The sequence below is a fragment of the Prosopis cineraria genome, unplaced genomic scaffold (assembly GCF_029017545.1).
Source record: "Prosopis cineraria cultivar Desert tree isolate PC_DT_omini unplaced genomic scaffold, ASM2901754v1 PC3, whole genome shotgun sequence".
NCBI classification, from domain to species: domain Eukaryota; kingdom Viridiplantae; phylum Streptophyta; class Magnoliopsida; order Fabales; family Fabaceae; genus Prosopis; species Prosopis cineraria.
In genome coordinates, this window is record NW_026555334.1 from 2,245,914 (window position 1) to 2,256,932 (window position 11,019).

At 31.8% G+C, this 11,019-nt stretch overlaps 3 protein-coding genes across 3 annotated transcripts; 1 reads left to right on the plus strand and 2 right to left on the minus strand.

Moving 5' to 3' along the window:
* The first annotated feature begins 1,143 nt into the window (after positions 1-1,143).
* LOC129307325 (putative UPF0481 protein At3g02645) lies at positions 1,144-3,066 on the plus strand. Its single transcript, XM_054948261.1, has 2 exons — positions 1,144-1,812; positions 2,314-3,066. The coding sequence occupies exons 1-2, from the start codon at positions 1,144-1,146 to the stop codon at positions 3,064-3,066; spliced, it is 1,422 nt and encodes a 473-aa protein (XP_054804236.1).
* Positions 3,067-4,266: 1,200 nt separating this feature from the next.
* LOC129307337 (uncharacterized) lies at positions 4,267-8,229 on the minus strand. Its single transcript, XM_054948268.1, has 4 exons — positions 8,082-8,229; positions 7,122-7,289; positions 5,003-5,352; positions 4,267-4,911 (listed from the first exon to the last, which is right to left on the minus strand). Exons 1-4 carry the CDS (start codon positions 8,227-8,229, stop codon positions 4,276-4,278), a joined length of 1,302 nt encoding a protein of 433 aa, XP_054804243.1. The 3' UTR covers positions 4,267-4,275.
* On the minus strand, positions 7,930-10,123 carry LOC129304564 (uncharacterized). The gene is made up of 4 exons (XM_054944263.1): positions 9,561-10,123; positions 9,100-9,252; positions 8,316-8,390; positions 7,930-8,216 (listed from the first exon to the last, which is right to left on the minus strand). Exons 1-3 carry the CDS (start codon positions 9,862-9,864, stop codon positions 8,347-8,349), a joined length of 501 nt encoding a protein of 166 aa, XP_054800238.1. The 5' UTR covers positions 9,865-10,123; the 3' UTR covers positions 7,930-8,216; positions 8,316-8,346.
* Between the last annotated feature and the right edge of the window lie 896 nt (positions 10,124-11,019).

Sequence of the window (11,019 nt, forward strand, 5' to 3'; positions counted from 1 at the left end):
TTCGTCAAACGCTGGAAGAAGAGCTTGAAGAGGAAGATAATAATGGCGAATTCCTTGTGTCTATCTTCAATGTTCCTAAGCCCCTTATGACTAGTGATCCAGATTCTTATATCCCTAGACAGGTTTTATATATTTTTCTCATAGATCTTTTAGTGAGTAATAAACATTTCTATTCTTAGAAAATTTTTAACTTTTAATGTTAAGCTTTCGAAAATGCCTCACTATGTATTTGGTTCCTTAAGTAATTTTCTAAATAGTTTTTTTTTTTTTGCTTGTTACGTTGCCATGAATTTAACTAAATTTATGGTCAGGGACATTAAATTTTACAAATATTATTCCCTAGCCACATCTATATTGCTTTTAGGAGGAATCAAAGAGGATTATTACCATATTTTTAAAATTGAATGGCCATTTAAATCAGTCTAGGAATTGATTCAAGGTTTATTCTGATAAAATTAAAAAAAAAAACGATTCAAGGTTCATTTATTCGATTTTGGTCAAACTGATGATCAAAATTAATTTAATAAGTTTTAAATTTTATATATCAAAATAACAATGGGGAATAACAAAACCACTATTATTAAATTGCATAATTTAATATTTCAATTTATTCAAGCTATTGCTTAATCAAAAATTAAGAATAAAATAGGAAATTGATGATAAATTATCATAACACTCATTAATCAAATTTATAATTATTAATAATTATGTACAAGAATAATATGGATATCATAATAATATGGATATCATACAGCATTGGAATTTTATGAGAAAAAATAATTCAAAAATGGTGCCATTTTGTATGAACTTTTTTTTTGTGAAAAAATGATGCCATTTTTTTTACTAATAACTAAAAATTAATATGAAAAAAAATGTATGAACCAAACAATTAATAACCCCACCATTTGAATCTTTTTAAATTTTGTATCAGTTCTAAAATTAATTGATTCTGGGAAGCAATTTTAATTTAAACCGTTTAAAGTTCAATTTTTAATTTTAATTAATAACCCTTTTCTGATATAATACTAGATGATAAGCAATTAAATTGAAGAAGTAGCATAAATTTCTATCAACTAAACTAACTGCTTTGGGCATACCTAACAGATTGCAATTGGTCCTTACCATTGCTGGCGTCCAGAACTCATGGATATGGAGAGGGTCAAGCTTGCTGCTACAAAAAGACTTCAAAAAAAGCTTCAAATTAGCCTCAATTTCGAACATCTTGTTGACCAATTGAGAAAATATGAATACAGGATTAGAGCATGCTACCACAAGCACTTGAATTTCAATAGCGAAACCCTAATGTGGGTGATGATTATTGATGCCTCCTTCTTGCTTGATTTTCTTCAAGAAGGAAGAGTGATCGATTATGGTGGTGGGAGGAAATTAGGTCAAAATGATCAAACTCTAAGAGACGTACTAATGCTTGAAAATCAGATCCCATTATTTGTTTTGAGAAAAGTTTTAGATTTCAAATTGTCATCATCATCAACAAAAGAATCATCAGCAGATGATATGCTTCTTGCTTTGTTGATAGGGTTGTTTAAAGAAATTTCACCTTTTGAGACGATGACTAAAGAAAATTATTATTCAGAGTTCCAAGTCTCACAATGTGTGCATTTGCTGGATTTCTTGTATAACATGATTGTGCCCAAATTGGAAGAACAACCAAATATGATTGACTTTGAAGACCATAACAGAGACATGGAAGGCAATGAAAAATCATTTGTGAGATATGTTAAGCAAGCCTTAAGTGAGATTTGGATGATGGCATCAAGATTGACCAAATCATCAGTAAGTTTCATTCAGAAGGTATTGTTCAACTTCTTTTTCATGTTAGATCCATATAGGTGTGTCAACTTATTATGTTACATCAGATTTTCTTTTTTCCTTTTGAATTTAGCATCAGATTTTCTAATGATGATATCATTCTGGCTCCTGTAAAAATGTACCATCTCTTGTTTAAGATTTGCTTGCACTTGAATTATTTATGTATTGGGATGTTTAGTGAGAGTTGAGTTAGTTTAATATGTGAAAAGTCTCACAATGGATAGAGTTGGATTAAAGAAGAGATATATAAATAGAAAAGATTCATAAACTCAATATCTTAATGTTTTAAGTTAAGATATAGTGTCATACTAAGTGTCCTCTTGGTACTGTTAGGTGACCTAGCTGTGTTCTTTCCCTTTCTAAGATGCTCTTTATATGGGAACTATGAATATGAATTTAATATCATTTTGTATAACAAACATGTATGATCAATGACTTGAGACTTATAATTCAAAGTACTATTATACAGAGTTATTTTTTCAGGTACTGTTATACAAGCCAATGAAGATCATCATTTGTATGCCTTTGACAATCATTTGTAACCTTCCGGTGGTTGGGATTATAAAACACCCTTTGGAATACTTGTTTTTCTCACAAGAGAACGAGCAATCAAAAACAGAAATTGTTGATCTCAAGAAGCCACCCTTGATGGAGGAAATTGCTATCCCCTGTGTTACAGAACTCTCAAACTCTGGAATCTGTTTCTCATCCACTAATAATGGAGCAATTCACAGTATCCGATTTGATGAAGCAGCAGCCACACTTCACCTTCCCACAATAGCCATAGACATCAATAGTCGAGTGTTGCTTAGAAACTTGGTTGCTTATGAAGCATCAATAACATGCAGTGGTGGGCCACTTGTTTTCACAAGATACACAGAATTGATGAATGGGATTATAGATTCTGAGGAAGATGCAAAGATTTTGAGAGAAAAAGGGATTGTTTTAAACCGTTTGAACAATGATGAACAAGTGGCTAACCTGTGGAATGGGATGAGCATGTCCATTAAATTGACAAAAGTACCATTCTTGGATAAGGTCATTGAAGATGTGAACAAGTACTACAATGGCAGGATGAGGGTTAAAACTTGGAGACTTATGAAGCTTTATGTGTTTGGTTCATGGCAGTTTCTGACATTTATAGTTGTTGTATCGATCTTGCTCTTGATGTTCTTTCAAGCTTTCTGCTCTTTTTATGGATGCAATTGTAGAAACCATGCCAAGAATATTAGGTAATTATCACCACAAAATAATAATAACAATAATAATAGGCTTTAATAATGACTTTCGACGAAGACTTTCAATTATCATTGCAGTGAAATTTAAGCTTACTCAAAATTCTTGTTGCTCGAATTTAAATTTGCCTTTAACTCAATTCACCTATGCTTTTAGATATAAAAAAAAAAAATGTCTTTAGGTTCTTTAACGATTTTAGGAAATTTTGATGATTGTTCTTGGAAATTTGGAATGCCAAATTTAATATGATAGGTGCCACATCATCTTTCTAATAGTAATATTTAAAATTAAAGGGACTTTGAATATTGAAAAAAATATAAAAATTAATAACAAAACATAATAAAATTATATAAGGACCAATTGTGTTTTATCTATTTTTTTAATCTTTACTTGTGCACCTTGACTCAAGTTATAAGGCCTTCGACTCAAGTTATGCATAAATAAATTGACGACCAAAACTTATCTTTTATTTTATTTTTATTTTTCTCTTTACTTGATGAGCACCTTGCCATCACAATTCAATGTCAATCCTTAAAATTCCTGGTCAAGGTTTAATTCCAACATGAATAATAATGGTTCAAAGACCAGACCAATCATGTCCATGAAAAATGATGTGGACATATGAGATTTCCATATTCTATGAAGGTCGCTATTTGGAATATCAAAGGTGGGAGTGGGACCCTCCCAAAGCAGGGCTTCCAGTTATTGATTACATCATGATGAGAAATTTTCACCTAGTAAAATTTGAAACCATGCAAATATGGAGGGGGGGGGGGGGGGAATAAAATAGTACAGCAACGAAATCATCATAATTTCAAATTAATGACTTGAATAGTAGGTCGAGCGCAGTTGATAATAAAACATTAGTAAGGAGTTTTTAATATGCCTTTTTTCTAATAGTTTTTTTGTAATGTTTCACCTTCCCAAATTCATTTTTCTTTTTTATTATTTTTTGGCTACTACATAAAATTAATAAGAGATATTTTGATATTTTAAAATCCCAAAATGACAGAGTTTTGTGTTTTGTTTTATAATTTTTTTAAAATATTAAAATCACACACTTTTTATTTCTGAAAAATAATTAAAAAGATATAAACCCTATCATTCAGAAATTTCAAGATATAAAAATATCTCTTATTTTATAATACAAACAAAAATTAAGACGATGGAGCATAATAAAAAATATTAGAGAATGGCAAATTACAAACCTCAATGGTAAGAGTCTAAGAGAATAAGCTTTTCAGATTCCCTATTACAGGACTGGGGATCCTTTAAGAAAATTGCTCTGACGAGATCGATGTAGAGGGGCACTTGAGCGACGCCAAAGAAAGTAACAGGCAAGATAGTGACAGCATAGAGCGGGAAAACAACCTGCTGGAGGTTGTCCTTGGGCAAAAAGAAGAACGCAGCAGAGAAAGAAACCAAGACTAAAGCGATGGACATGAAGAGGCAACTCAACCCCAAAAGAAGTTTGAGAGGCAAATCTCTGCGGAAATCTCGAGGCTGCTGGCGGGAAGTGAGGATGGAGAGGAACATGATGAGAGAGGTGATGGAGCAGCAGAGAGCCAAGAGGGAAGTGAATGCAAACAAGTTGAACGCCGGGTGGTGTTGCAGGTTAGGTTTTCCGGTCTCCTCCTGAGTACCGCCGGGGATAGCGGTGGCCGTCGCAAAAGCCACACCTGCAATAAGCACAGCCACGACGGAGCACGACTCCGACGTGCTCTTGAGCCAGTCGGTGCCTTCTTTCACAAGATCCTTGTGAGCACTTACGAAAATGTCCTGCGGTGTCTCGTTGCTATGGTTTTGGAGAAACCGCAAATGGTGAGGCGTGTTCTCCTTCATAAACTAGAAATAGAAAAACAAAACTTCCATCAACAAACGCATGCATGAGATCGATGAAATGATTGAGGAGGAGGAAGAATAGTAGAAATGATACCAGAAACCATTTAACTTGCCATTGCATTTGCAAGGCAGAACCAGCAATGTGCCAGGGCTTGCAACTGGAGAATTGTGCCGCCGAGTGGAGGACGGTGTTGCCGTTTTTGTCGACACGTCCGGCGAAGTTTTCCCACAACATCTTCTCCCGGAGGTGCTTCGTCAGAAGCTTAAATACGTGAGGTTGCCTGTTCTCAACAGCCACATGCAATACATTTTGGTCTAGCGAGTTAGTTTCGTGGATCGACCCTGGTTTGTCTTTCAGAATTTTCTTCAATATTTCCAACACCCCATTTTTCGCTGCAATAAACAATGCTGACTCATCTTTCCCCTGTTCACTTTTATCCTCCTCTTCATGAATAAACAAGAGATAAAAGGATTTCAGTTTTATTAGAAAGAAAAAACTTCCACATAATTTCATCCATCTCACTTCCAAATGGGTTATATATAATTAACATTTGACTTCTAAATACATGAGAGTCCCATGCACAAAACGTCACCTGCAACACCAATGCAGTTGTGTTTATACACATATACATGTGTATAGCATACAGTTGATGTGAATGTGAGTAACATAATGTACATTCATAATTTTTCTTTTTTAGTATTTTTCTTTATTTTATTATTTTTGGATAATGTAACTATTACTCCCTCAAGTTTGTTTTAGTTATCGATTTAGTTTTTTAAATTTAATTTTTATCCATTTGGTCCATTAAGTTTACTTTGCTATCAATTTGGTCTTTATTATTTAAAAAAGAGGTTGCATTGTTAAAATTTATTAATATTAATAACATAATATTGATGGCAGCTATGAATATTAATGAAAAGAAGTATAATTATTTAGGTAAAAAAATATATTCTGAAATTTTAAAAACAAGAGAACATAACATAGTGTAAAGGGATTAGATTGACAAATATTGAATTTATTTGAGGCCTTGAGGGTTAATTTGTTCTCATATATTTAGCTACATATACATGCTAAGTTATCCATATATTTTACACATCAAGTTATTTTGAGAGTAAATTTGTCTTTAAAACTTAAAAAATTTATATAATAATTTAAGAAAACATAAGGGACCAAATTGAAAACAGAAACAAACTTGAAGGATTAAAAGTTTCATTTTCTCTAATTTTTTATAAAATATAAAATCTTATCTTTTTTCTAAAAAAATTCACATATATATTCAATAATCTTAACGTTAGGTGATTTAAATTCACTTTAAATAGCATATTAAGCATCTCATATATTCTGCCCAATGGGGGACTCAATATCCCATATTATTGGCAGAGCCATGACTTGAGATTAGGGGGTGCAAGATAGCAAAATTTAAAAATTAGTAATTAAAAAATAATATAATAATTTTAAAAATAATTACATTAGGCAAAAAATATAATAACATAAGTAAAATCATGTATATTTTATCTCAAAGAATATATTTAGAATTTTCTTAGGCAAAAATGTGTTAAGAAGGTTGAGATAGAGCTTAGGTTTGAAAGAAAACTATTACCAAAAGGATGACTTATTAACAAGAAGGTTGATATAGAGCTTAGGCTTGAAAGAAAGGAAAACTACTACCAAAAGGATGACTTATTAACAAGAAGGTTGATATAGAGCTTAGGCTTGAAAGAAAAGAAAACTATTATCAAAAGGTTGACTTATTAACAAGTGGTTGGATTTTATTTATAAATAAACAGCTTTATTGATCCATTTTTTTAATGATATGTTTAATGAGTTTAAATTTTTTTGGCTTGAATTTATGGAATATGAGTTAAAATATCATATATTTTAAAAAAATTTAAGATCAAATGATTTTCATCAAGTATAAAAGGTTCAAAATTCTAAAACTAGGGGTGCAATAGTGTAAATTTTACATGCTCCATATATATAATTCTCTCCATGGGGTGGGGGGGGGGGCTCACATGTAAGTGGCTCCACCACTGCTCCACATCACTTAGCTTCCTCTATCTCTAACTATGTATATATGTATGCGTGTGTATATAAAGAAAGGTAAAAATAAGAAAAGATCAATAACTTTTTTTTTACTAGTTTTTTTTTTCCTTTTACCAGAGAAAAGATCAATAACTCCATGATATAGAATGATGAGAGAAAAGTGAAAAACCTTTTCGGTCGTCATTGGCCGTACAACTAGGTTTGGATATCCAAAAGGCTTTGAGGCCACCTCCAACGTATGCTTCATTTTTATGCTTCCAAAGTTCATCCAGTATTTGAGCGCACCAGACATGCTTTTGTTTCTTCTTCCACAAACTCTTTAATATCCTTAATAATCCTTAATTCAATATAAACACCCACAAGTTCATATAACAGACAATTAAAACACCATCAATTATTTTACACAAAAAAAAAACACCATCAATAATTAATATATAGCTTTGCTCCTCCAAGGCATTCTCTCTTGCGCACCTCCACTGCATGGAGAAAAAAATTCGGACGGACCATATTTAATGTTTTTATTTTTATTTATTAAAATAAAAAATTTATAACAATTTAAGAAATTTATTCACTTATCTAGATAATCTAAATTTAATATGGATAATCTATTAATTTTTTAATAAATTGACTATCCAGATACATGTCCTGAACAATGTGGATTTAATATGAAAATTTTTGACAATTTTTATATTTTTTAATATTAAATTTGGACAATTTATGTTAAATCTAAACTTCCAAACTAATGATCTGATTTATTAATTTTTTTATTAATTTTATAAATTTTTATTTCAATAAATGTAAAATAAAAATAAAAATATGAAATCTAGACCCTCCAAATTAAATTAAATGTAGACAGTCCTAGATGTTTCATTCATGCAGTGGAGGCATAAAGGAGATGTGCTGGGATTTGGATTTGATGTTTGTCTCATTTAAACTGTTGAAATCCATCTCAACAGTTTAAATAAATTTATCCGTTTATGAATTTCAGATAGAATATAAATTCAAAACTATTTATATAAATTTTAACAGCTCAAAGGAGATAATCACTCAAATCCGAGGTGCTAGAGGAAGGAACTCGGGTCCAGCGTGGCTGGCTTGTTATTAGGTAGAGAGCGAGAGAGTACTGTACCAAATGCTTCCAAGACAAGCCCAATAAAATAGGTGATGAAAATGTCACAACATGTCCAATAATTTGGAGGAACCCTTCTATATTCATTGATGTAATCACTTGGGTTTTCTGCGTCCGCTTTACGTTCTGGAAGAGCTACAACAAACATGCATGAACTTTGCTTTCAGATCATAAATATAAAGCAAAATTAAGACAAACAAAATACTTTGTTTTCATTAATTAATATGAACTTGCCAGTCTGGGCTCCTCGACATAATTTTGACCGTTAGAATAGTGGGCTGATGCTCCTCAACGGTTTCACGTATATGTCTTCCGCAAGGAAAAAAGGAAAATAAATAAATAAAAAAATAATTACAATCTTGATTTTTAGATATTTTTTGCAAAAAAAAAATATGGGCTTATTTGTTTGTGTACTTTTTTTTTGAAAAAAAGATGTTTTGCAATACAATTTTTAATTTTTTTTAAAACAAAACAAAAGGGAATACACATGTTTGATTATGTTAATTTAAAAACAGTTTTAAAATTAAAAAAAAAGGCTTTTAGTGATGGTCACCAGCGATTAATAGCTGTCGTTTATGATAATTACTAGTCAAGATAACTGCAATTTTCAATGACAAAATGTAAGGTATTTTCAAAATAAGAAAATAAAAAGAAAACAGCTTTAAACTGTCTTTATTTTTTGTTTTGAAAATAAAAAAATGAGAATAGTTTTAAAAAAAAATTAGATTCAAAAAACTTATTAAAATAATTTTTTTTGTTTTTAAAACAAATTTTTTTTTTTGAAAATAGAAACCAAATAGGCGCTAATTCTGCCTCCATTCTTTTTTATAAGCCAAAATAGATAAAACAACTTACAAAATTTAGATAGCAATTAACATGTTTTTCCAAAAATACCCTTACATATAATGGTCTTAGTTAATTAAGAGTGTTTGAAGTATTTAATTAAGGGTATTTTCAGAATAGGTCAATTATATATGTGTGTGTCCGTGTTTATATATATATATATATATATACTTACACTTGTATGCCAACTTGGTATACCATCTAAAATTGCTGCTGCTTTCGAAGGCAGAAGGTTTGTCGGCTAGGATATGGAGAGGGGTAATTCCCTTTTCATCCACGGAGCCCACCATTTCCTTATCGTACATGTGAATGATTTCAAATGACAATGCTGTGAATATATGTGTACGTGAGCAAGAATTAATTAATTAAAGGCGTAAATCACTAATTAGTTGTAAATTTACAACAAGTCTGCTTCCTCCTGCAATAGTTACGAGTCAAATTTAGAAATTTACAATTTATTGCATCAATTTTTCAGAATAGTATTTGAATTTAAAAACATTAATCCACAAGTAAATGAAACTTTTGTGTGTCAACCCAGTGGACTCATATCCAAAACCGAGTCACCGATTCATTAGTCTAACCGGAGGCAATTCTAGGTTAGATGTCAAGGAACCTATAAGTAATTAATTTACGTACCAAAGTAGTCTCGGCTGAGGGTGCAATGAAGGACTGTCTGGCCATCGCTTGCTCTTCTGCATGGCCCAAGAGACTTGTCGGCGCAACGAGATTGGAGGTAAAAGAAAACATCCCTATGTCCATTTAAAGCAGCCAAGAACAGAGGAGTCTCTCCATTATTGTTCCGTTCTTCAATCAACACATGTCCTTGATGACGATGGTGATCAGCTTCAGTGATACACTCACACATCTGGAGCGACCCTATGGATGCTGCACAATGCAACGCTGTGTCCCCTGAAACATTCTTTTGTTTCAGCACGTCCATCAAACTCTCCGCTGCTTGTTCTTAATTTCACCCACCAGCTGCTGAACGGCGTATGATTTGTTGTCGTTCGCTGCCACGAACAACGCGGTGTCGCCGGAGCGGTTGATGGGCATGGTGTGAATATTTTCTTTGTCCTTGTACGCCAACACAACTTTACACCATTCACCCTCTAGCGTGAAATGGTATATATCGTGCGCCATCGTTAGATATTCAATATCCACAAAAGACTCCATACGTTCCATTTTGCAGCAATGCTAGAATTACCCACAACAGGCATGGACAATGCTGGTAGCCAGTGACGGTGGGGGTATATATAGCCTTTTATAAAACATTAATTTAACTTCGTCCACTGTGCTACCAAACTCATTCCACATATATCTGGAAAAGCAATTAGAATATGACCTTTCCTTGTATGGAAGGACAGGGTATCATTATGTTTTGCTCTTTAATCTCAAATTGGTTTCGTTATCAATTCGTTCTCTCAAATTTAATTTTTGTCAATTTTAATTTGTCCCTTAGGTTATATTTTTTAAATTTATCATGAGTTTTTTAAGTTTTAAAACACAAAATGATTTTATAGGGTGTGACAAGCAACCCAATAAAAATTTCATGTTTTTGTTCTAAACCATGTCATCAGCTTTAAGTCCCTAGACGGATTTGGATCCTCTCTATATGCTCTCTCAATACCTTCCTCAATACTCAATCACATTTGTCCATTTAATTATTTATTTAATTTAATGACATAAGATTGCTAATTATGATATTAAAAAAATATATCATTACCAAAGAGTTCAACACCTAGCTCAACTAATAAAGGTTGTGCTAATTTAACTGGTGGTTTTGAATTCTAATCCTGAGTATGCAACTATATATATTAAATACTTTTGTAAGAGTTTTGCCACAATGTAGTCTTGCCTGAATTGGCTCAAGAATAATGGGTTATTGTATCAAAAATAAATATATTATTCATTTAATAATTACCATAGAAACACTATGATCTTATTTTTGTAAAGAAACATTGATAAATGATAATAATGAATATATATATTTATTTTAATGTCATAATTACACCATTAAACCAAATAAATAATTAAAATAGATGAATGATATTGAGTATGAAGAGATGTATTAAGGAAGGATATGGAAAGAATGCAA

What these genes read in the sequence shown, in the direction of transcription:
- LOC129304564 (XM_054944263.1), bottom strand. Translation starts at nt 9,864, where the DNA reads ATGGACGTGCTGAAACAAAAGAATGTTTCAGGGGACACAGCGTTGCAT. An exon ending in CCTCAGCCGAGACTACTTTG is followed by an intron (nt 9,253 to 9,560) that starts GTACGTAAATTA and finishes ATATATTCACAG; the next exon opens with CATTGTCATTTGAAATCATT. An exon ending in TACCAAGTTGGCATACAAGT is followed by an intron (nt 8,391 to 9,099) that starts GTAAGTATATAT and finishes TCCTTGCGGAAG; the next exon opens with ACATATACGTGAAACCGTTG.
- LOC129307337 (XM_054948268.1), bottom strand. Translation starts at nt 8,229, where the DNA reads ATGTTTGTTGTAGCTCTTCCAGAACGTAAAGCGGACGCAGAAAACCCA. An exon ending in GGCCAATGACGACCGAAAAG is followed by an intron (nt 5,353 to 7,121) that starts GTTTTTCACTTT and finishes TTATTCATGAAG; the next exon opens with AGGAGGATAAAAGTGAACAG. An exon ending in GGCAAGTTAAATGGTTTCTG is followed by an intron (nt 4,912 to 5,002) that starts GTATCATTTCTA and finishes TTCTATTTCTAG; the next exon opens with TTTATGAAGGAGAACACGCC.
- LOC129307325 (XM_054948261.1), top strand. Translation starts at nt 1,144, where the DNA reads ATGGATATGGAGAGGGTCAAGCTTGCTGCTACAAAAAGACTTCAAAAA. An exon ending in CAGTAAGTTTCATTCAGAAG is followed by an intron (nt 1,813 to 2,313) that starts GTATTGTTCAAC and finishes TTATTTTTTCAG; the next exon opens with GTACTGTTATACAAGCCAAT.